The following is a 25,332-nucleotide window of genomic DNA, read 5'->3' on the forward strand; positions in this document are numbered from 1 at the left end:
GAGCAGGGAGCCCGATGCGGGACTCGATCCCAGGACTCCAGGATCACGACCTGAGCCGAAGGCAGTCGCTTAACCAACTGAGCCACCCAGGCGCCCCAGCCTTGTTTTTAAAGTAGCACCCTGAAGCTCTGGAAAATTAAAGTATGTCTAACAGTCCCACCGCAGCCAGTTCTGGGCCCAGATTAAAAGTCCCCAACTGTGACTTCAACTGAGGCTCTTTTCAGCGTTTATATATGGGTCTTTGTGAACAAGACTCCGAACTATTTCAGCGGATAGATCTGCTGAAATTGCAAGACATTCCAAAACACTACAACCATGGAGCAACAGGACGTATTAATGTGGAAATAGTACGACCACTGCTGCTAGAAACACTTCACCAGCTAAGGAGGGAAATAAAAAACAAAACCCTGAATCCTAACCTAATGGCTCTTTACAAAAGCATATGTCGTGCCTCCACGTTGGAAGGGAAGCCCTCTTTAAATGGACTATGATAATTAGAGGTTAAAGGTCTTCAATTTTAATCAGGTACCAAAAATGATCCTTTTTCCAAGAAGACAGTGTCAGCAAACATGCAAGCCATAACAGTCTCCGGTGTGATTTTGAAGCCATAGATATTCCTTGTATCTTAGTGTTTAGAGATTTCAACGCTGGAGATGGTTAACAGGTGATATGGATATTGGGGATCAAAAGGGGGGGGCAGTCTGAAATTGGTTCATGCATTCATTCAGTACCTATTAAACACCCAGTTTATGAAAAACTCCAGTGCCCAACCAAGTGATATTTTCCTGCCTTCTCCAGAAAGGCCACTGAACAGTTTTTTTTTTCCAGGGTTCTGACCGACATTGTGGCCAAGTGCCATGAGGAGCAGCTGGACCACTCTGTCCAGTCGTACATTAAGGTATAAAATCGCCACTTGGACCCTGGGCATATCCCCTTGTGCTGTGTGGTTTGTCTCATTTCCTGTCTGCAATAAGTGGGACGTTTCTCCCTTTAGCTGGATGGGGCTCACCATGGTAATATCAAGCATTCCCCCTAGCTATTTATAATTCCATCTCTTTGCTTTGATGGTCAAGACATATTGTTTAAATGTGTAATAACATGTACCTGTGCAAATGAATATTTATATGGGGAGAAAGAACAAAGAAAGAGAAGAAAAAATGAAAGTATTACCCTCTTGAAGTCCACATTACAAATAAATGCAATTCCTGTGTAAAGTTATGGAATATTTTTCTTGTTGGTTTGTTGAATGCTCTGTGTTTCTTCTGCAATGTTTTCTTAGCTCTTTTTATTGTTTTCTCAGGCATTATTTCATTTTCCCAGTTACTGTATATTTGTACCTGCTTCTGGTATGTTAAGTCCTTTATCCTCGGGCATGATCCACTAGCCCATTCCATCCCTGTGCACTGCTTCTTCCAGTGTCCTTCGCCAAGCGTTCACTCAGACATGTTCATATTCTCATTTCCAGTTGGCCTATGAATTAATGCCAGTGAACTTGTGATGATGTTTGCACATTAGAGTTCCTGCCTAAATGTCATCTTCTTGAATGAAAAGAAAGAATCCATCCAGAGATAAACGAGAGTAACTTGCATTACTTTATAATGCATAGAGGAGCTCAATTTCTTTTTTTTTATGTATAGATTAAACCATTGTGAGACACAGAACTTTTTTAATTGAAAGAATTTATTCCATTAATCTATACGAATAGACATATACTCCTATGATTTAGATGTCTAGAAAGGTGACTAGAAAAGAATTTTGGGGCTTTTTTGTGCTAGAAATGAGTAAAAAAAAAAAAAGAAAAGAAAACAAAGCTTCCTATGAAATTTCATTCTGGAGTGAATCCCTCTGAGGGATTTTTTACATTATGGTTTTATATCTGCATAGTTTCTAACTGCCTGAAATGTTAGGTATCTTCCCAAATACCCAAGTATGAGCATGTGCCCTTCCTTAAAATAGCCCATATGCCAAAAATAGGCAGTTATTTCACAATAATTTCCCTATGGTATAATTTTACCCAACGAGATCTACATTTCAGTTGCAGAAAGACAGTTGACCTACAAATGCTTGTTTAGTTTGCTGTCTGTTTAAGACAGAGCGGTAGCATACTTTAATCCAGTACTGATGAATTTACATTCAACAGAATCATCCACAGAACTTTCTTTCAATGCTTAACCAAGTTTTCCATTTCAATCACCAAAGGGGCTAAGAAGAAAACAATTCCCCAGTCCATATTACACAAAGGCATCTTCATTTCAACACAAGTATTTACCTCATTCCAATGGAATCATTAAAGATTACATTAAGAACCCACTTATGCTGTGACTACTTTTGTGACAGCCAAAGAAAGTTCCTTATGAGAATCTTAAATCAGCTCTCAGGCTCATTCTGTGATGTTCTTGAAAAGGTGTATTGGAATGTATCCTGGCATGGTCTTTATTTTTAACCAGGATGTTTGAAATCTCCTGATGAGACCATTTGATTTTGCTGTGTAAGAGATTGCTTATTTAGTTTGCTTTGAAGTGGGTAAAATCCAGAAATATACACCTAAGTGGGATTTCAAGCTTGTAACAGTTCCGAAAGATGTTTCATAAAAATATTTTCACATATCTAAAGTGGACACATCCTAATAAATATTATCAACTGGAATTTTACTCCAGAAAGAACACTAAACTAGCAAGTGGGAAATTAGATTCTAGTCAAGGCTAAATAGTTAACCTGAGCAATCAGCCTCTCTAGACCTCATTTTTTCTCCTCTGTGAAGGGATGGACCTGATGAACATGATTGTGAACCTATGATTCTGTGATTGGACTCCTATTGCAGTACGTTATTGACACCCTGACCTTGACCAACGAGCCTGATTTTTTTTATTCCCTGTAGGAAGAAGTATTTTTTAACATGTGGATAGATATTAAGCCCCATAACTAAGTGTATAATTAAAACTGATGGTCTGGTACCAGTATATGCTTTGATGTTCTTAAAAGATGTGATATATTCAGTGGAGTTTATGTATATTCAGAAGCAAGCTAAACACCATTTCAAGTTCAGTGGTGCTAAATGCTGCTAACTCACCCCATTTACAATATCCAAACCGCACACATACACCATGTCTTTTGCAAAGATGTGTGTCTCTAGTTGATCTATTTAAATGCCGTGGTTTACAGCAATTCATGGCATTGACATGTTCCTGTCACGTTCCAGGCCAAAATTTTAAAATAAGAATATCTCAGAGCCAGTTGTAATGCTACTGGGGCTAAATAACTGTGCATGGGACTAGGTAGTTGGTGATGATATTACCCTCGCATGAGTCACAATTCATGAGGGAAAAAAACGTCATATTACTCTTGATTTGGGCCATCTCTTAGCTTTGTCTTTCTCCTCTGGGATGAGCTTGGAGAAGTCAGGCTCCATCAGAGCAACTTAGGTGTTCATGAGTTGCAAAGTCCAAAGAAACAATTATATAGATCCAAATGTGAATGAGCCTCTGCTTTGAGTTTCTTGCCTGCCTTCACTCTTGATTATATGAAGTCTGGGTGGTGAAAATTATGAAGAAATGGCCTTCCTTGAGGCAAACCCAACTCATGAAGTAAAATAGTATAATCCAGGGATAAGCATTTTGTATTTAAAATATGTGCATAAATGGGTATTGATATCCTTAAAATCTATGAAGGAATACTGAAAATTGAAACCATTACATGCATTCGGAAAGGCACACCAAAACCAGTCTTCTGAGAGAAAAAAATGTGAGCAGCATTTGTTATCTTACTGATGGCCAATGTTCATGGACTCTCTGATAGCTGTGTCTAAGCATGAGGTGATAGAAACCGGGCGTGTGGGGAGCTCACCTACTGGCCTCTGGAAGGCACCTGCTTCCCCACTTGGCTATTTGAGTGGGTGCTCTACCCTTTCAGGATGAAGAAATGCTACCATGTCACCTGTTACCAGTGGAAGGAAGGAGAAGGGGAAATGTGTCCTAAGTAGGTGGGTCAAAGCCCTCCATGTTTCCTTGAACCTGCTAAATTGCTCTCTGACTCTTTCTTTTGATTTCTACAAAGAGAGTTTCAAGGAGAGCTTAGGTGAGCCGAGCCCTCTCTGTGCAAAGCCCTAAATAGGAACAGTTGTGTACTACTCTTATCATTGGGCCTTCATTGATTTCATGACAAAATCTGGCATGAGCAGATAATTTTGAGACATGAGTTATTTGTGTAACATAATTTTTGAGGCTTTGTTGTTGTTTTTTTAAGCCTTTAACTTTTTTCACTTTCTGGATTTTCTTCAGTTCGTGTTCAAGACCACGGCATGCAAGGAGAGAACAATACATGAGGAACTGGCTAAAAATGTGACTGGTCTTTTGAAATCAAATGACTCAACAACAGTAAAGCATGTCCTGAAGGTAAAGAATTTAAAACAATCCTTCAACTGCTGGCCCGAGGGATTGCTTGATCTCACCCCTGGAAAGGCAGTAAGACTCATTGATTTCCATAGATCATTTCTCCTGTAGTTTCTAGCATAAGCGTCATAAGCTGTATTGAAATTGTAGTATATAAAAACATTAAGCAAAAGAGATCTGTGTCAAAAGAACAGAAGATATAGAATGGACCCAAGTGGAGTCTTTTGACCTAAATACAGAATGAGTAACTATTAAGAATCAACCAGGGGCACCAGGGTGGCTCAGTTGTTAAGCGTCTGCCTTCGGCTCAGGTCATGATCCCAGGGTCCTGGGATCGAGCCCTGCATCGGGCTCCCTGCTCGGCGGGAAGCCTGCTTCTCCCTCTCCCATCCCCCTGCTTGTGTTCCCTCTCTCGCTGTGTCTCTCTCTGACAAATAAATAAATAAAATCTTAAAAAAAAAAAAAAAGAATCATCTGAAACACTCAAAAGTGTTAACTGTAGCAAAAATAAAGTTTTGGGGACTTTTAGGCATGATAAGAAGAAATGTACCAACAAAAGGATTAATGATGTATTAATGAATATACTGACAACAGAAAGGAAGCAGACAAAACAACCACGGTTTGACCACAGAAAGTTGAAACACATGCATTTGTAGGTACATAAAGAAGAGATGGTGAGAAGCTTATAAAGAGATAACTCTAAATTATTATAGAAGAACGGACTTAGTCCCTAGCTAAATTAATTATCTATCATGACTTGACAGATGGATGATTGATTAGTATGTAGCTGGAAAGAGAGGGCGGGATCAGTAAGCATCAACATGAGTTCCCTAAACTCAAGTTATTCTAGGCTGAGCAGTTTGTTTAAATTAGTCTTATGAGTATATTCATTCTGTTCATGCAACAAAAATGTTCCAAGCACCCCCCATGGGACAGGCACCAACCCCAGCATTTGGCAGGCATCAGAGAATAGAATAAAGATCTCTGCCCTTGGGAAGCTTGCATTCTACTGGGGGATAAAAACAATAAACTACAGACATAATAACAAAATTAATGAAATTGTGTATTAGAAAGTAAGAAGTGCTATGGGAAAATAAAATGTTGAGCCAGTAAGAGGAACAGGGAGCACTGGGGGTACAGAGTGAGGTTTGCAGTTTAAATAGAATGGTCAGGATAGAGCTCATGGAGAAGGTAATCCTTGAGCAAAAGATGCAAAGAAAGAGGGGGAGCTGGTCATGTGAATGCTTGGAGAACAGTAAAGGTAAAGGGGAGACATATATAAAATCACAAGGCAGCAGCATGCCTGGAGTGTCAGAGGGACAGCAGAGAGGCCCGTGTGGCTGGAGCCAAGTCCATTTGTGCAAGCTGGACAGTCATGTGTGTGCAGTTGGGCCATCCATTTCAAAGAATACATTTTAAAATCAAGATTTTATAAAATTACATATTGTAGAGCACAGAATCATCATTATTTCATAATTCATTAAATAAATTTCTTACTGTCTTTTTCTAATAGCACTCCTGGTTCTTCTTTGCAATTATCCTAAAATCAATGGCCCAGCACTTGATTGACACAAATAAAATTCAGGTAAGATTATAGGTAATACAATATTATCCAACAATTGTGCTGATGAATACGCTCTCATTAGTTCCATTTTTATTTACTTCATAAACCTTAGCAGTTTATGTTAATTGCTTTTTAAGTGGGAGAAATGATTGTGTGTCAGTACAGGTCCTTCAGGAGGCAGGACAAAATTAGAAGTGCAAAATGATGAGAGGGAAGGACAAGAGGACCAGGAAATTTTGACATCTGTGGAAGGAGATGGGGAAGGAAGGATGGAGGTTTGGCGAAAAATCTCTCTGCAGTGGGAAGATTTTGGCTGGGCCAGTGGGCAATCTGAGAGCAGAGAATGTTTGTTAGAAGTCCTGCATGGGACAGATGGGCTGGTTCTGGTGTCTCTGCAAGCTCAGTTATTAACTTGGAGCAGCCTCGGGAGAGTGTGGCCTTGGCATGAACACTTGAGAGGATCCCAAAAGTTTAGCAACTATTTATGTTCTTCCCAGTAGATTTTTGTTTTGAAGGAACATCTGAGCTGTGCACATCCATGGCTGCCACAGTCCATGGTTTGGACAACATGTCACACAACTTCCTGAACCTGCTCTTCCACAGTTCCCATGGGCCTCTCTTCCTGAAAGGAAATTGACAAGAGGGAGGCTAATGGAATTACCTATAACTCCTGTCATGGTAGTATGTCTCAGGGCCCTACCTGATCTCATCATCTCCCTCCTCTACTGTCCATTTTTGATTCCTCTCACCCTCAGCCAGCAGCTCTGAAGGTCTTGGTGACTTACCACACTGTGGTGTGACCCAGCCCTCAATCAGAGTGGTCTAGAGTGATCTCAGCCTCTGATAATCACACTCTACTCAGACCATTCGTAGTTACGACTGGGTAAGGAGGATCAAGAAAGACTCAAGTGGATTGACCACCTGAGCTCCACAGAGATTTCTCTGAACTCCCATAGTGGGTAAGACCAAGGGGAAACCTCTGACTCTACCCCTCTGCCACCAAGAGAGTAAATCAGAATATTGCTTGGGGTGGGGATGGTGGTGAATATTGATATCATCTTCATTTACACTGTTGGTCAGGAAGGGGCAGTGTCAGACATTTCCACTTGGCCTTTTACACTAGGAAAGCTCCACAGGCCAAACATCCAGTGTAAGCCTACTCTAAATGCTAATTACGTCAATGCATAATGTATAATTATATATTTGCACCAGGTAAATGACTGTTGGGTGGATCTTTGAAAACAGCGGACCCACTATTAACAGAATTTTAGTCAGGACTCTTATTGATCCCTATAAGTTCTCACTCTAACAGGGTGAATGTGATGATTCTTTTGGCCTTCAGATATCAATATCAACTCAGATCTTGTGTTTAATAGTGCTTGAAATATATGAGTAATCCCCTCTCCCTAGTGTGGTCACCTGAGTAAATGGCTATAGGGTCCTTTGTAGAAGGACTGACAGAATCATTACAGTATATACTTACTGAAGTATTGCAGGGGGTGTCTTTTAGAGACTTTGTCTCTTCTTCAATCAGTGTGTACCAGATCTGAAAATTGACTCAGGTCCAGGAACAGAGAAAGGCATCGTGAATATTTTTTGGAGCAAACGTCCTCATCTTCTGATAGTCCATTCTTGCCCTCTTGGTGGGTTAAACATTGTCATTGTTGGTTGCTGTCTGTTTTTCCCATAGGGATGCCCCCCCCCCCACATTATTAACTAGCTGTACAACTCCCTGAGAGTCTAGCCCCCTTGGCTGTCCTCCAGCCTTGCCATCTGTTAGGATAATCACAGCCCTCTGGCTCCTGGAGTTTAAGTACCATCACGTGGCCTCTGTTATTTTGGTGAAGATTATCTGCATGGCTGTTAGCGAGCCAGCACTGTGACTGCCCATCTCACCTTCAGACGGGAGACCACTGAACTTCTGAAGGTCCCAGCACCTTCTTGATGGCTTTGGTTTGGATGGTGTGTCTCCCGGACCTTCCCGTAGAACCTGATCCTCCAGTGGGTCTTCTGATCCCAATATATGCATTCCTACATATCCACTTTCCTCTGGCCTCTTTATTACTTCCTCTGTCATCTGCCAGGGCACCTCAAGCATTCTCGTTTTCCTTTGCTTGGAATGTGCTATCTCCAGGTTCTAAGAGCCATCCTAACAATGAACGGGATTATTTCATCCCAAGTCCTGATAAAGTGCCCCCATGTCAATGAGTTTTAACTTCTTCACTCTCCTTTCTGGCCCCCTTGATCAAAACACATTCAACATTCAATCTCAAAGGAACTGCCATGGCTCCTGCTTGGCACAGGCCAGCTCTTACAGCTCCTTGGGGTATACTCTCTGTCTTATCTTCTTAGGCACAGCAGGTTTATAGCTGGGTTAAGCCGGGACTTAACCCCAGTTATTGACCTGAGCTCCGGGGGAAGGAGGAGGGACATCTCCTGAAGGATTTGCCTACTGCCTTGCAGGGAAAGGTTTTTGCAGGGTCTCCCACCTGGGAGAAATGTGATCTCCTAGTAGGGAGGAGTAGGGCCCTTCTACCAGTGCTGAGGGCTCGGGGAAGTGTGCAGAGCCACCATGCTGAGGTCATCCACCCAGATGTCCCCAGCCATGCCTCCACACCACAGTCTCTCCAGCCATGGCTTGACCCAAGCATAACAGATCTCCCTTGGCTGGACATTTAATCATCTCTGGAACTCCCTAACTTAACTCTTAGGTCTTATATTTGCTTTTTAGCTGTGTCTGCCCTCCTTCTTCCAGAGATAAAAACCTCCTGTCTGGAAGGAAGAGAAAATCTAATGTGAAGATAAGAATGATTCCTATCTCTCTGTTTTTAAGCTGTGTTGGAGTTAGGTAACTTCACCACTCTAATCCTTGCCTTACCACTAACTTGTTAGATGATTTAAAAAAAAGACATTTAATATCTCAGAGCCTATTTTCTCATCTGTAAAAAGAATGGGTTGGACTAAAATCCTTTCATTCCCACCAGTACATACCTGCTCAAATAGGTCACAGACGCCCTTGTGAACAGTTAAGAATAAAGGAACTCATTATGGGCCACGTCTTTGCGTCTAACCATTTATCTTCATAGATTCCAGTTGCCTTCTCACTGTCCCCTTCATAGGCAACCCCACACTCCAGTTTCCTTCCAGGGGCCCAACACCCTCCAGTTTTCTAACCATCTCCATGCATCAGAGTAAGAAAGTCCTGACACCATCATTTGACTCAAAAGCATTCACAATAAATACCTCTCAAGTTTTTCTGCATTTTCTTTTCTTTTTTTTTTTTTTCAATTGTGAAGTGGATGGCTTTCCCCACCATTAAAACAGTTTTTGTCATCATGGAATGTGGTAGTTTAGAGGAGGTAAGAAAACATGTCTGGTTAAATCCCCTGAGAGGCAGATAGCACCTCCACATGACCCCGGCTGTCTTGACCAAGGCGAGCTTCTGTTTACTAGGAACTGCTTGATGCCTTCTCCGCACTCATCTCTAGTAGCAATAAGTTCATTGTACTGGCTAACCTTTTGTTTCCCATCAGCCTCTTGTTCCTAAAAAACTGCCAAATTCCTGAACGTCAGCCCATGCATTCTACGCCTGCTCCTGACGACATACATGGTATAATAGCCCAGATTCTTCCAACCTGTTCTGGCTCTTTTGCCTGAGATCAGACTATGCCAACCCTTGCCCCCTTTCTTCCTCTGTCTTGAGACAGAAATCCACAATCACTGGAGCAGAAATTCTCCCACCTCGAGCCTTTGGGATATACTTCTGGAGAACAGTTGAAAATACTACTCGTGTATTAATGAGTCAGAGCATCTTTGGGTTAAGAGTGGGAGTAAGCCATAAGGGGAGTTTGAGAAGAAGACCAAAAGAGAGAGAAACAGAGGGAGTCTCAAAGCCCAAGTTGTCAACACGTGTCCTCGTGTGAAGAAAATGTCGGTGCTGGTCAGTTTCATGCATCTCAGAAGATAAACAAAAGGAAAAGAGGAAATCTACAAATGTGCTTTGATTATTTAAAAAGTGAATGTTGCTTTCATGTAGGTGAATTGTTTACCCTTGTTTCCCAAAGTATATGGAGCAGAATGATAGATGATGCATGTGATTAAATCACTTAGGTTTATTTGTTGTGAATTTAATTTCCACACTGTTAAGTATACATGGAAGGTAATCATAATATCCCAAAAGATCTATATAGCAATGTCCTGGTAAATTGACTTAAAAAAATCCAGTGCACAGAAGCACCTGAGGGCCTGGACTTAGTTAAAAAAAAAAAGAAAAGAAAAAAGCCAGTGCTAACCCACAGCAGCATCCCACGGTGGAACCGCTGTTTGTTCTAAGTGATTCCTGTAACTTCATCCTCCGTAGTTTTTATTCTTGCAGCATGGAAGGCTGGGTGCAGAGAATTTTAGAAACATATAGTTCAGTCGATCTCTAAATTTTGTGTTTCTATCGTGAAATTTTAAATTAAATTTTAAAGCCAACTTGTAAAGATGAATCAAACTTGCCTACCTCGTGCGAAGGTCTGGGTAAATTCATGAACTACAGATAGATGGGAAGACTTAGCTGCTGAAACTTTCCCCTCCTGTGCAGGAGGTCCAACAGGAGGAGTAGATTCCTGGACCTGAGGGTGGTCTTTGGGGACCCAGAGAGTTTAGGTCCATGCATGTATCTGGTGGCACATCTCTTGACTGAGGTCCCACTGGCCTGCTGCTGCATATGGTGGGACTGTGAGGTTAGGATCAGCTTGTACAAACTTGCAGCTACAAGATGAATAAGGGCTGAGCATCTGATGTAAAACACAGTGATTACAGTGTGTCGTATGATTGAAATTTGCTAACAGAGTAAAACTTAAATGTTCTCACACAAAAAAATAAAGATAAATATGTGAGATGATGGATACGTTAATTAACTAGATGGAAGGAATCTCTCACAATGTACATATGTCTCAAAACACCATAATATAGGGGCACCTGGGTGGCTCAGTGGGTTAAGCCGCCTGCCTTCGGCTTAGGTCATGATCTCAGGGTCCTGGGATCGAGCCCTGCGTCTCCCTGCTCAGCGGGGAGTCTGCTTCTCCCTCTCCCCCTCTCGCTCTGTGCTCATGCTCTCACTCACTCGCTCTCTCTCTCAAATAAATAAATAAAATCTTTTAAAAAACACACAATGTACACTTTAACTTTCTCATACTTTTATATGTCAATTATACCTCAATAAAGCTGAAATCAATTTTTCAGAAAAGACCACCTGGAACTTATTAGAGAACATTTCAAGCCAACATCTGTATTCATTCAGTTACTCATTCATTGATGTCATATAGTTGGGGGATGCCTAGTCTTAAAAAATCAAAATAATCGATTTTAAATTAAATAGAGAACTGTGTCAACATAAATCTAGAATAATATTCATTATAATTATTTTTTAAGAGGGAAGGGGGAATTAATATGTGAGATGTCATAGAACATGTTACACTTCCACACTGTTTGAATAGTTTGCAATTAATATGTATTTTACTTTTTAATGAAAAAGTGAAAAAAGATCATTGGCCAAAATAGAAGGAAACATAAAATGAAAATGGTGGAAATCATGATCTTGACATTAAAAGGGTTTCTATTTCATTATCGCTTTCAGGTTTCCAAAAGGACTCTTTTTGTTTGATGATATACAAAATGCAGTCTTTCAGTTTCTTTTTTTTTCCAGGCTTACGATTTCACATGTCACATTATAAAGAAATGATCCATTCTTTCCTTAGCTTTCTCGGGCTCAAAGATTTCCTGAATCTTACCAGAATGAGTTGGACAATCTTGTCATGGTCCTATGCGATCACGTGACTTGGAAATACAAGGATGCCCTTGAAGAAACAAGAAGGGCAAATCACAGCGTTGCCAGATTTCTTAAGGTACAGTTCTAAAAGTTTGCAGTTCCGTTCATGCCTTCATGATCTTGGATGTGAGCTACTCTAAAGGTTAATCAATTCACATCTCCATTTATGATAAAGAGTCAAAACGAGCACTATTAGGTGAATACTTCTATTGATGCATCATACTTTTTAATTTTTTTTTTCCCATTTGGAGTCACCTAGAACAAAAACCAAGTTTTAATAAAAGTATCCATTTGACTATTGTCAAATCATAGTATTTCTAAACATTCTTAAAGAGAAAAATGAGGTTTTTAAAGGAAAAGCTGCACTGTGGCGTATGATTTGGGGCATTTCTGCCCTTGAAGTGGTGTTCTGGATTGGCTATAGCTCCAACAATGATGTCAAATAACCACTCTGGGAACTTTTGGTAATTTGGCATTTTTGTTATGCACTAATCACGTTTTAAAAACGATCAATTAAAGTATTGAGAAACTACTTATTAAACTCTATACACACACACATATAGTAATATAGTTATGTTTCTTTGCATTAAAGATAGAATTGAGAAGAAAAATATATGCTTAGTCAAAAAAAAAACAAAAACAAAGCTAATGTAGAATGATGGTGTATCATTTAACAGATAATACATCCAACTAGAAAGGAGCGCCTGGGTGGCTCAGTCTGTTAAACATCTGCCTTCAGTTCAGGTCATGATCCGAAGGTCCTGGGATCAAACCCTGCGTCGTGGAGCCTGTGTCTCCCTCTCCCTTTCTCTCTGCCCCTCCTCCCCCCTCGCTCGTGCTCCTTCTCTCGCTCTGCTCTCTCTCTCTTAAATAAATAAAATCTTTAAAAAAAAATACATCCAACTAGAAAATGTTTTTCTTCTATTCCTTCTTTTGCCCAGCTATTGACTATTGTAACTTTGATGAAGCCACTTTTCTTGTATCTTTATGATACACGCCAGAACATACCGGATAAGTGTAAGAATTTATAAATAAATACTAACTATATAAAGAAAGCTAAGAGGCCATGGAGGTAGATATAAAATTAGTCCAAATTATCTTTGGTGAGTTTTAACCCAGTTAAATCCATTTTTAATGTATTAAACATCATTTCAAATTATACACTACATGTGGTCTCCTCTTAAATTCACTGTTTTTCTTCACTATTTTGCCTCTTCTTTTTGCTTTTTTCTTGCTTTCAGAAGGAAAAAGGGATGGTCAGAGTTAGTGATGAAGAGGGTAAAGAAGAAAAAATTACTCTAGTTTTCTACCACATTTTAAGACCTGTGGGAATAAAGTTTATTACTATGCTAGTAGTTTACTTGAAGTGTTTGATAGAAGAGAAAATTTGGAAAAAATGATAAACTGTCCAATTTGTAAGCAAATTATGTTTAAGACACATCTGCAATATTCTTCCCTAAATTGCAAAGAATGACGAACAAGCAAGTCTTTTAAAAAGAGAAAAGAATTTTATCTACCTTCCTAGGTTTTTATGCTCTACATTTGTTGGAATAAATGTGTTTCCTTTGGGGCTCATTTATACAAAAGTTGCTTCTTTTGGTACATAAACTAATGTCTCACTTGGGGGCAAGTAAAAAATGTCCAAGATTGAAAAGGACAGGATGGAGTAGAGAGCTAATGGTGGTAACAGTGGTTTTGTGACATTTGTGGGTAAAAAGCATGGACTGACAATAGATAAACAAATATAGTCTATAAGTCTACAGTCTTAAAAGTCTGTAAGATTATATAGATTACGTGGACTGCAAATCGAAAGTAATACTCATTCCAGGAAACAGTTTAATATATTGTATATTATAAAAGTCCATCCTACAAGCATGGTTGTCTTTTTTTTTTTTTAATTTAAATTCAAGTAGCCAACATATGGTAGGTCATTAATTTCAGATGTAGAGTTCAGTATTTCATCAGTTGCATTTAACACCCAGTGCTCATCACATCACGTGCCCTCCTTAATGCCCATCCCCCAGTTACCCCATCCCCCCACCCATCTCCCCTCCAGCAACCCTCAGTTTCTTTCCCATAGTTAAGAGTCTCTTGTGGTTTGTCCCCCTCTCTAATTTCTTCTCATTCTGTTTTCCCTCCCTTTTCCTGTAATCTTCTGCCAGGCATGGTTTTCAAATTTTAGTTTTAATGGCATCTATTTGACCCAGAAAACTTTTTTGAGCTTTTTGTAAAGATCATTAGATGAACCTTTTGAACTAGGAGAAGAAAAGGGAAAAGGAGAGAGAGTGATTAAAGTGTAGAGTTGAATGTAGTCATTTGGCACAACGCCTGTGAATTGATGAACTTTGAGCTTTCAGCTGCTCAACATTGCCCACTCCTGCTATTGGCATTATAAATATCTTATATTCCCAGAAATCTGATAATGGTTATTTGCTCAATTCGGGCTTCAAATGACTTTTGCCTCTTTTGGTTATTAAATTCTACATTAGTAATCAAATACTGTGAATGAACTGGCTTTGAAATTTCACAATTGAAATATAATTTTCACACCATAGTTGTGCCAAGACTGTTTTCCAAGAATGGAGAGAGCAGTATCTCTGATGTGGGCATATAAAAATGTCCTAGGTGAGAATGTGCCCTCCTTCGTATCATATTATGGGAAAGTAATATTTTTGTAGCAACTAAGCCAAAACCTTGTGCCTTTCTCTTACTATTCTCTCCTGGAAGTAGATAGGATACAAATGGATCCATGAATACCTATGGAGTTTTTGTCTTTTTTCTTTTTACTGCCAATCTGGGTCACAACTCCAGTTCCCTGAGCGAATCCATCTAGGTACTCTTCTTATGCAGGCATAATACCAGGGAGATAAGCAAAGGAAAGTTCAGTGTGATTTGTATTTTCCTGCTTAGACAGACATATCTTTTGACACATGTGCCTGACTAATCACTTTATTTCAGTTAGCTTTGGACAACATTTGGAAATCATCTAATATAGGAGACAGTCTTCGTGTAGTAAAATACGTTTAAAGAAACATCTGCGATACTTCTCTGTAAACATCACAAGAAGGTAGATAAGTGAATCTCTGAAAACAGGAAGGTCTTCGGGGCACCTGGGTGGCTCAGATGGTTGGGCGTCTGCCTTCGGCTCAGGTCGTGATCCCAGGATCCTGGGATCGAGTCCCACATCGGGCTCCCGGCTCAGCGGGGAGCCTGCCTCTCCCTCTGACCCTCTCCCCTCTCATGCTGTTTCTCTCTCGCTCGCTCTCTAAAAAATAAATAAAATCTTAAAAAAAGAAAAAAAAACCAGGAAGGTCTTCATATTTACTCTATTTGACTTAAATGTTCTATGATTTTTAATAAATAAGTGTTTTCCGTGGAGCTCATCCATGCAAAAGTTGCTGTGGGTGGTACCTAAGCTAATGTCTAGCACAGGGGCAAACGCAAGTATCCAAGATGAAAAAGGAACTAGTAGGACCAATGGTTTTGTAAAACATATAGAGAAAGGCAAGGACTCTCATCTGATTTGTTTCACAATTTGGGGTTTCATACTCTTCACTGAATGAATGATAGACTAAAATTATCGTTGTCCTCACAACTGGTTAAATAAAATAAATATTCTTTGATGACAACAACATATTTTTGCACATAATTTAAAATATTTGGCTTTTAGTTTATTAAACCAAACTGAGAAAATTTTGATAGGGTATAAGTTATCCTCCAGTTCAGGAATATGCAAACTTTTTTCATAAAGGGCCAAATACTAAACATCTTTAGCTATGCAGGACATATAGTCTCAGGCAGGACTACTCAACTTTGCCATTGTAGCACTATAGTTATGTTAAAAACATAAACCATTCACCATAGACAATATGTAAATGATTGGGTGTGGTTATGTTCCAATAAAACTTTATTTACAAAAATAGACAGTGGGAACACCTGGGTGGCTCAGTCTGTTAAGTGTCCGACTCGTGATTTCAGTTCAGGTCATGATGTCATGGGTGGTGAGATCGAGGCCTCCCCCCCCGCCACGGGGTCTGGCTCCATGCTCAGCAGGGAGTCTGCTTGAGATTCTCTCTCTCCCTCTGCCCCTCCCCCCACTTGCTCTCTCTCTCAAATAAATAAATAAATCTTTAAAAAAATAGACAGTAAGGCAGTTTGGGCCAATGGGCCATAGTTCGTCAAAGCTTGCTACAAATTATTTTTTGTTAATATAAACTGTTAATATAGATTATTTTTAAACAAAAGCAGAGAGGCCCCTCCAGACTTCAGCAATGGGCTGAAGAGCCTCTGCCCCTGAGTTAAGCGATGGACCCATGACAGGAGAGACACCTGATGAAGCTTGACCTGCAGGAGGGCTCTCTGCAAGCAGAAGGCTGATTCTGCTGATCTTAAATCCTGGGAATGACCCCCTTTCCTCATCACTGCCCCTTGGAAAGAGGATAACAAACTTACCACATAGGTCTTTCTTCAATCTCAAGAAACCGCAAATGGGTTTTCCTAGATCCCCAGGGCAGGCAGCCTTCTCCCCATCTTCCCTATTCACTGGTGCTGGGGTTTGACCTCCTTCAAAAGCTATCAGGTCTGCTCTGCAGAATAAGCACTGTAGCCCCCCGGAAGTGACAACTGAGTAGGTTCAGGGAGAGAACTCACCAACTCATTAAGGAATGAGTAGGTACATAAAAACCACTCAGAAGAAACGAAAGAACAAGGGAAAGGAAAACAAAACAAAAATAGAAATGACCTCCATAACAATTGGAAGAACATATTAGAGAAAATAGTTCTTCTTTATGCCCAGATGTATTTCAGTGAGAGACTATCCACTTGGTATATATACTATCTATGACAAAATTTTATGTCCAGTCCTTTCTGAGAAAAGAGATTTGTTTGTAAAATTGAGAAGAGATCCAAAAAATGCACAGCCTTTGCAATGGACCATCCTGAACTCTTGAGACAAGAAAGAAAACTTCCATACTAAATGGTGCAGCAGCTGTAAGATATTCCCATGTACGTTCCCACATCCATGTGGATGACAGAATCAAACCCACGCACACAGTGATGACCTCCATATGGAAACCTTCAGTGGTGCCTCCCCAAGATGGTCTGTACCTCCTACTTCACCCTTCAGTGCAGTCATTTGGCCACTGTTGCTTGGTCACTGCTTACATGGCCACTGGTCTTTTGGAGAGAGCATGCTGTGCCAACTTGGGATGTTTGCCTTTCTCCTCCCAACCTACCTGCTGTTTAAGACTCTCCATATTATAGTTAAGAGAGTTTGACAACAGAGTAAGAGATGGAAATCTCAGGGTCTCTTACCTTCACTCCTCACTCCAAAGTACTCTGTTGAAGGAAGCCAGAGGTTTAAAAAGGCTTTCCTGACCCACCTCTGCTACCGCTGTTCCTACCCAGCAAAGGATCTTCACCTGGCAAACTGTGGAGTCAAATTACTAAAAAAGAGTAATAAAAGGTAACTAAGTGACTAAAAAAATAAATAGATAAGTAAAAGCTAAAGCCTGTATGGAAAGGAAAGGGCTATAATATTTCACTGCAAAACTCTTAAGTGGTGTTTTATAAAATTGACAAATAGGCGTTTATAACTTTCTGGTGTGTGCACTCTATCTCACATTTTAATTGGTTGCCATACGTGGATGAATGTTTAAACATATTGTAGAGTTTTTTTTAAACATTTATTACACAACACATTTAGTTAAATGTCATTTTACTTCAATATATTTAATCACCTTTTCTAAAATCTTTAATGACCTTTAAAGTAAAAATGTCTGAATTTACAATTTTATATTTTTTAGCGCTGTTTTACATTTATGGATCGGGGCTTTGTATTTAAGATGGTTAACAATTACATCAGCATGTTCTCCTCTGGTGATCTCAAGGTAAGAACCAAGTGTGGGAGTGATCACTTTCTAAACCATTGCATTATAAATAAATCAACTAGTCTCTGTGTTTGTCTGCCTAAAGCATTAGCCTATCCGTTCTCTGCATCAAAAAATAGTTCCTATCCCAATGAGAGGCAGCCTTTTAAAATGGTCCATCTGAGTTAGTCTCCCAAATCCTTTCTTAATGGGGGACTGTGGTGTGTGGAGTGTGGAATGAACATGTATGTTTCACTTCTATTTCCTGTGGGTGGTGAAAGGAGTGGTTCTTTTCAGCTGCAATTCTTATAGTCAGGTTTGCTTGGGATTGTCTTGGATTTAGCACTTAAAGTCTCACTTTTCTGAAATCCTTCAGTCTAGGGCAAAATGGACAGTTGACCCCCCCTTCCCAAATAGGGAGAATGTGTTGGGAGATAGACTGGGAACAGTGCTGTATAGAGAGCAGTGATTCTCAAAGTGTGGTTCCCAGCCCAGTGATGTCAGAGCTGACTGTGGCCGGTAGGTCCCAGAAATCTCTATTGCAATAAGGCTTTCAGGTGATTCTTACGTGCTCTCAAGTTTGAGGACATATGCTGGAGGGAAATAAGGCTGGAAATGGGCCAGATCATGAAAGTTGTACCAGTTAAGTCTCTTTGGGTAGCAAGCAATTTGAGCAAAGGGAAATTTGAGCCAATTTGAGCAAAGGGAAACTATTAGAAGCGTTATGGCATCCATGAAAGAGCTGGAGAGCTGAGCTTGAGAAAGAACAGGGACCAGGGCACAAGAATAATTGCAAAGGAAGAACCATGTGGCCAAGGTCTGCAACTGCTTTGCCAAGAACCATTTTCTTTCTCTTAACCCTCTGCTTAAGATTTACATTCCAGAGAGGAAATGTGTGACCAACCTGCTTTGGGTCATATGCCTGACTTTTAAGGAAGGAAGACAGGGCTCCTAAATTAATAGTTCCCCATTAACCTTTGCCCATTGGGAAGAAGGAAAGTCCCCCAGGGGTAATTATCTAGGTATTGGGAAAGAATAATGAATGTAAAGAAGCCAAAAATAAATAGTGATCTTCTTATACCCATTCATGCTATGCTTAGGAATCTGAACATTATTTTTGGGGCAATGAAGATTTACTTTTGACTGGGGGAATTATATGATTATATGTCGTTTGGGTTTTGAGAATCCAATTCCCTCTGTAAATATTTTTTGAAAGAATATTCTTTGTTAGGGCTCTAATTATACATGAAATTTGCAGACTATCCTTTTAGGTATAAATCCAGTAGACCTAAATTATTTTTTTTTCAGACACCAAACAGAACATACTCAATGAAAAATAATTAACATACAATTTAATTATGCTCTTATTCACTTTGATGCACAAAGGATTAAGTCAAATACTATTCTTGTTTGAAATGAGAGCCTTTTAAATTACTAACTAAAGTTGTCACAAAATATAATTCTAAAATATCTGAGCAAATGGAATATATTTTATTTTATTGGCTGATATTAATGATTATAATGAAAACAACCTAACTGGATCTTAAAAATTGATTACTTAGTCTGCACGACAGGGAAAATAGAATATTTACGAATGTGTTAATTGTTCCTTCTTATGCGATTGTTTTTAACACATGTATTAAGTTGTCTTAGACCATGGCTGGATTCCATTAATCACTGTCCCAATCAAAACATTATTGAGGGATCAGACCTGTTTGCAAGGGCAGGAAAGAAGTGAAATTAAATAATTTACTCTGAGAACAAAGGGCCTACGGAGAAAAATCTCTGGTCTTAGGTCACGTGCACCATTGTTTTCCTTAGCGCTGGATCGGAAGGGTTGATTGCAGTGACCTGTTCTATGAGCTGAGCGTAGTTTTAGAGCTCTGTACCTGTGGTGAGATACGATCCCTCTCAGAATAAACATGGGCTGATACAAGCTAAAAGAAGTGGAAAGTACCACTCCGTAAGATCATTATCTCTTAGAAGCTCAACAACAGAAGTACACAAAAGTAACTACATCTTCTTTCTAGGTATAAGATTCAAGTGCAGATTTTTTTATCAACCTTCTTGGTGTGTAAATAATAGTCATTCAGTTTGCCTCTTTTTCAGACCTTATGCCAATATAAATTTGATTTTCTTCAAGAAGTCTGTCAGCATGAACACTTTATTCCTTTGTGTCTCCCCATAAGATCAGCAAACATTCCAGGTAACGCCCAGAATTTTCATCAGTTCCTCCAAAGTGAACATTTGGATTTGTTTATTTGTTTTTACCTTTGTTTATGTGTTGGTGGTTTTTTTTACTATTTCCTTGGTTTTGGTTTTGCTTGAAGCTGTCACAGAGGCATTAGGCCCAGGTAATCAGGCTAAAATGCAAAAGAAGTTGGTGGCTCTATATTTCTCAATTTTTGTCTATGTTTCCTTTTTCATTAAAGAGAATGCCAACAAAATTACAAAATCGGTGATTATAAATCAAAGAATTTTAACCTACAGTAATACTTTTACTATATTGTCTCCAAAAGATAGCTTTCCTTTGATTTTGAAAGGCATAAAATTATGGGGAGGAGAAGTTATATTTTGTGAGTACAAATTCACTTAAAGTTATCAATTAAAGTGTCTAATTATGTTAAAATGCAATTCCTCAACATGAATTTTATACCAAAAAAAAAAAAAAACTTTTGCCTTGAAAAGGAGAAAGGAAGGCAGGCAGGAGGGCAGCACTGTAAATACTCAATATCTCTGGGTTAGAAAGAGCCCCAGATTTCTGTGCAGGGAAGAATAGGGCTCCTCATTTCCATATTTGCTAAAGCATAAATGGTCTATAGAAAATATTTTCTTTTATAACTTTTATTAATATATATTTCATATATACCAATATAGATAGATACCAAGATGATCATCACACATCTAGCCATCAGAAGCTAATCAAACATCAAGATGCAAAGAAAACACTAAAATGATTTAAGAACTTAAAATATTCTGGGCGCCTGGGTGGCTCAGATGGTTAAGCGTCTGCCTTTGGCTCAGGTCATGATCCCAGGGTCCTGGGATCGAGTCCCGCATCGGGCTCCCTGCTCCGCGGGAAGCCTGCTTCTCCCTCTGCCTCTCTCTCTCTCTCTCTGTCTCTCATGAATAAATAAATAAATAAAATCTTTAAAAAAAAAAAAGAACTTAAAATATTCTGCTCCTATTTTGCAATGCATACAAATATGGAATCATTATGTTGTACACCTGAAACCAATATAGTGTTATAGTCAATCATACCTCAAGAAAAGAAGGAAGGAAGGAAGAAGGAAGGAAGGAAGGGAGGGAGGGAGGGAGGAAGGAAAGGAGAGGAGAGGAGAGGAGAGGAGAGGAGAGGAGAGGAGAGGAGAGGAAAGGAAAGGAAAGGAGAGAGGAGGAAAGAAAAAATACTTTGCTTCTAAGCAGTGAGTAAATTATCCACAGGGCACAGTTTTGATATTCATGGAAAGCAGAAACTAAGATGCTAAAGAGCCTCCTCACATGTATTGCAGCTTCTTCTATATGTATTATACAAAACTAATATTTTAGAGGGAAAATAGTGTAAAGTACATTTTCAAGCCTATAAAAGTGTTTTCAATATATTTTTTTATGTTTCAAGTTTTTATTTAAATTCTAATTAGTTAACATATAGTGTAATTTTGATTTCAGGAGTAGAACTTAATGATTCATCACTTACCTACAGCACCCAGTGCTCATGATAAGTGCCCTCCTTAATCCCCATCACCCACTTAGCCCATTCCCCCACCCACCTCCCCTCCAGCAACTCTCAGTTTGTTCTCTTTGGTTAAGAGTCTCTTATGGTGTGCCATACCATAAAGGTTTGGTCATTTTAATCTTAAATATAAACTATTTGATTCCATTAAGGAATAAACATAAGCTATTTAATTCATTATTCCATTCTTTTCTAATTTACAAAGTACATTTAATCTAAATGCCTTTATAGAAAAAGAGATAGAAATATTACTTTGGACAGCTTTTGTTTTGTATTCCTTTTTATTTTATAAACTAGCGCCAACTTATTATTGGGTTGGACAAGCTGGTTAAGATACTCAAGAAGAGCAAATCTGTTTGATCATTTTGATTCCAGTTGTTTACTATTTGTCAGTAGCTCAGGAAAAGGCCTGATAGTCTCTTTGTAGATTTGATATTATCAACAGAGAACATAAAAATATATTTTTTGTGGCATGCAGATTTCTGATGGAAAAAATAGGTGCTCAAGTACAAGGCCAAGAATTAAAATAATTCTGTTCATAGCTTTCTTTTTTAAGGAAACAAACAGTCTTTGTTTTCAAGAAACAAAGCTTTATTGAAGAGACTCACTTATAGTTTAGGACAATACATTTTAATTTTTCAGTATAAATTATCCATAGTTAATGAATATAGTGTGTATCTGAGTATGGGTATATCTGAACTTTTTGTTTATTTACATTAAATTCAGATCCTTTGACACCTTCGGAATCAACTCAAGAGTTACATGCATCAGGTAAATAATTATATTTTGTATTACATTATCTAAGCATCAATAACCATATCATAATCTGATAATATTGAGAGATATACATACTACATATAATATTGGTAGATAATATTGATAGATATACATACTACAAATTTCCAGTTTTCAGAGACCAAAAAACAGCCATATGTTTAACATCATACAATTAAAAAAGTCCACAAGCTGACTGAACTTTTGTTACAGATAATTAAATGCTTTGCCAAGTTGGATTCTTTCATATTTTACTCTCCAGAGTTTGACATTTTTTTTAATTCCCCAAATCATCTGAAATTTTCTTAGGGTGTATCATAAATAAAATTCCCGGCTATGTGCAATAACATGTTTGTTCAGTGTAACTAGTTTTATATGCTATATTTCTGTCAATAAACCACAACCTCGTTTTTCAGCTATTTTCTCAAGATTGAGATGATTATTTTTACTTGGAATAGGTTCTTACAAGAGTCTGGGCAGAACTTTTCTCTAGCCCTAGGTTGGGAATTACGAAGTTGTGTTCTATGTCTGGCCCCTCACGAATACTCACAATTACACAGAGAAATGTTTTTAACCAAACTAAGCCCATGGACCAGTGTTTCCAGAACTTTCACATTCCCTGTTCTTCCACTCCCAGCAGCATCTTCATGGACTACAAACCTCCACATGTTTCATTTGCTCCTAGTCAGTGATGAACTGGGATATTCCAACAGTTCAGTGCATCTAACGGGTAACCCTGAGGATTCACTAAGATAACACCTACATAGTGCTTAGCCCGGTGTCAGCACTCAATACGGGTTCTAGAAGTGGGACCCGTTAAATTTTACTGGAAATTTTAACATTCCAACTTCTCCATAATTCAGGCTCCAAATTTTGCAGCCCCCTTTGATGTTCCTTTTCTTGCTTTTTCACATCCTTCAGCCAACTTGTCCTGGTGATATTTCTTCTACTACTTGGGTCTTCCTATCCCAGCCCAGATGCGTCTCACTTCTCCCCTCCCTCCCCTGGGGCCAAACCTCCTGTATTATAGCCTTCTGCCCACATTTCCCCACAGAATAACTCATGTATGTCCTGTCACCACGTGAACAAATGAGTAAGCACAGGTCTGATCGGGCCACTGATCTCAAAGGCATTGGTGACGTAATACTTTCTACAGCCAGAATACTGGCTACAGAATACTTTCAGTGCCAAATGGTGGAGAGCCCTAGGGGCCAACTAAAGAATTTGTGTTTAGGTCTCTCCATCATCTGGGCCCACGTGTCCCTCAGGTCTCAATTCGCACCACCCCTGTCTTGACGGCTGTGCTGACTAGTACCCCCAACGTATCCTCAAACACTGTGCTTCAGGAATCTGTGCCACCAAAACCCTGGCCCCTGGTCCTCCCAACTTCTCCTCCACCCCCACGCCCCACCACCTCCATTGGCTCCTGACCCTCTGCCCCTCCTAACTTTCAGCAGCCTCAAAGGCCCATCTTAACATATTCCCTCCGGTCACACCCTAATTCCTCCAGACAGAAAATGAACTTTTCTCCTCTCAACCCCTATAACATTGTAGACATACCACTTTTATGGAATTTGACCGCTGACAGTGAATATAATTGGTAGTAGTGTCCACTCTCATTTCTCTCTCTGTAGCAAGAGTGCATTACTGAATCCTTCCCTGGTAGTGAGAGGGTTGATAGTTGTTGGATAAATCTTTCTGAATTATAAAGTGATCGCTTGATTTTCAATAACATGATCTCTTTACTTTCCTCACAAAGATATGCCTGAATATTCGGTCACGAATGAATTTTGCCGCAAACACTTCTTAATTGGAATTCTACTCCGAGAAGTTGGCTTTGCCCTGCAAGAAGACCAAGACGTCAGGCACTTAGCTTTAGCTGTCCTAAAAAATCTAATGGCTAAGCATTCATTTGATGATCGATACAGAGAACCAGTGAGTGATTTTCTTTTCTCCCTTCCCTAAACACCATTTAGTGGCTCACTGCATTAAATGCATATCAAGCCTACAAGTCTGTTGATTTTTATGTGAATCATTTCTTTTGGCTACCTTTCCACCTAGGAGAAGCAGGCCCAGATAGCAAGTTTATACATGCCCCTCTACGGCATGCTTCTGGACAACATGCCAAGGATTTACCTAAAGGACCTGTATCCTTTTACTGTCAACACATCTAATCAGGTCAGTTTACAGAATGGTTCAAATGTGCATTTTAATAAAGAGTTTGCCTGTTTTGTGTTTTTGCCCTGGAGAGCCATTTTCCCCTAACTGTGAACCAACTAAGCACCTCGTGCTAGCTATTTTGAGACGTTGGCATCTGTCATTTGTTCCAGATTGGTCCCTGAAGCCTTCCACCTCAACCATCATTTTCCTCTGTTCTCTGTATCACCTTCCAGTTCTGTCCAGTTTTTACCAGTTTCCTCTGTAACATGCATGGTCCTGTCCTCAGCATTCACCTCCCTCCCCTGACCTTTCTGCATCGGCTTCGTGACCACCCGGTGTTGGCATAGCCAAGTGCTTCAGTCATACCCAGCAGTGGCCTGTCTGTCATCCCTCTTCCACTGAGCCACGATAGAGACTGCACAGCAAGCCACTTGAGATCGGGTGCCTGTGTTCACAGCCCGGTTGAATTAACACACTGCTGAAGGCACGATATTACCACCTGGAAGTTAGGAGCTATGCCTTTGGAATGTTGTGTAGAGGAGGACCTTGTTCAAATCCCAGTGATACCAGTTTCTAGCAATGTAACCTTAGATAAGTCATCCAGCCTCTTTCAACATCCACTATCTTCTTTATAGAATCGGATAGAATTCCTCCATCACAGGATTCTTATGAGGATTAAATGGTCCAGTAGAAAACACTTATCATAGAGACTGGCACATAATAAGTATTTGGAATTAGTTTTTAGTACTAGTAATATACATAAGATAACCCATGATAATAATGATATATAATCTATAGTATAATCCGTAAAAAGTCAGTAGCCATTCCAACCATTTAGTTTATATCTAGAAGATAGTTTCCACTACATTGTAAAAAGAAAAAATCACATAAGAAATCAAGCTGTGGCTAAGAGTATGGGTTTGTTGAAAAGCATGGTTATGAGTATTCATTTCTACTGCCTGCTTTGGCAGAAGACCTTTGCCGGAATATAAAAGATCAAATCAAATAGCATCAAATCAAAAGCATAACAA

General features: G+C 39.4%; 1 protein-coding gene across 1 annotated transcript in view; it reads left to right on the forward strand.

The window, feature by feature from the left end:
• DOCK10 (dedicator of cytokinesis 10) overlaps positions 1 to 25,332 on the forward strand; it is a 246,400-nt gene that overhangs the window by 189,329 nt on the left and 31,739 nt on the right. Inside the window, exons 25-33 of the mRNA XM_081815303.1 lie at positions 829 to 898; positions 4,278 to 4,391; positions 5,902 to 5,973; positions 11,697 to 11,843; positions 17,572 to 17,655; positions 19,744 to 19,840; positions 22,094 to 22,138; positions 23,901 to 24,076; positions 24,203 to 24,319. Of these exons, the coding sequence (XP_081671429.1) occupies positions 829 to 898; positions 4,278 to 4,391; positions 5,902 to 5,973; positions 11,697 to 11,843; positions 17,572 to 17,655; positions 19,744 to 19,840; positions 22,094 to 22,138; positions 23,901 to 24,076; positions 24,203 to 24,319 (922 nt within the window). The remainder of the gene's footprint in view (positions 1 to 828; positions 899 to 4,277; positions 4,392 to 5,901; positions 5,974 to 11,696; positions 11,844 to 17,571; positions 17,656 to 19,743; positions 19,841 to 22,093; positions 22,139 to 23,900; positions 24,077 to 24,202; positions 24,320 to 25,332) is intronic.

Source organism: Leptonychotes weddellii, chromosome 3 (genome assembly GCF_054177405.1).
Source record: "Leptonychotes weddellii isolate Sample4059 chromosome 3, ASM5417740v2, whole genome shotgun sequence".
NCBI lineage: Eukaryota > Metazoa > Chordata > Mammalia > Carnivora > Phocidae > Leptonychotes > Leptonychotes weddellii.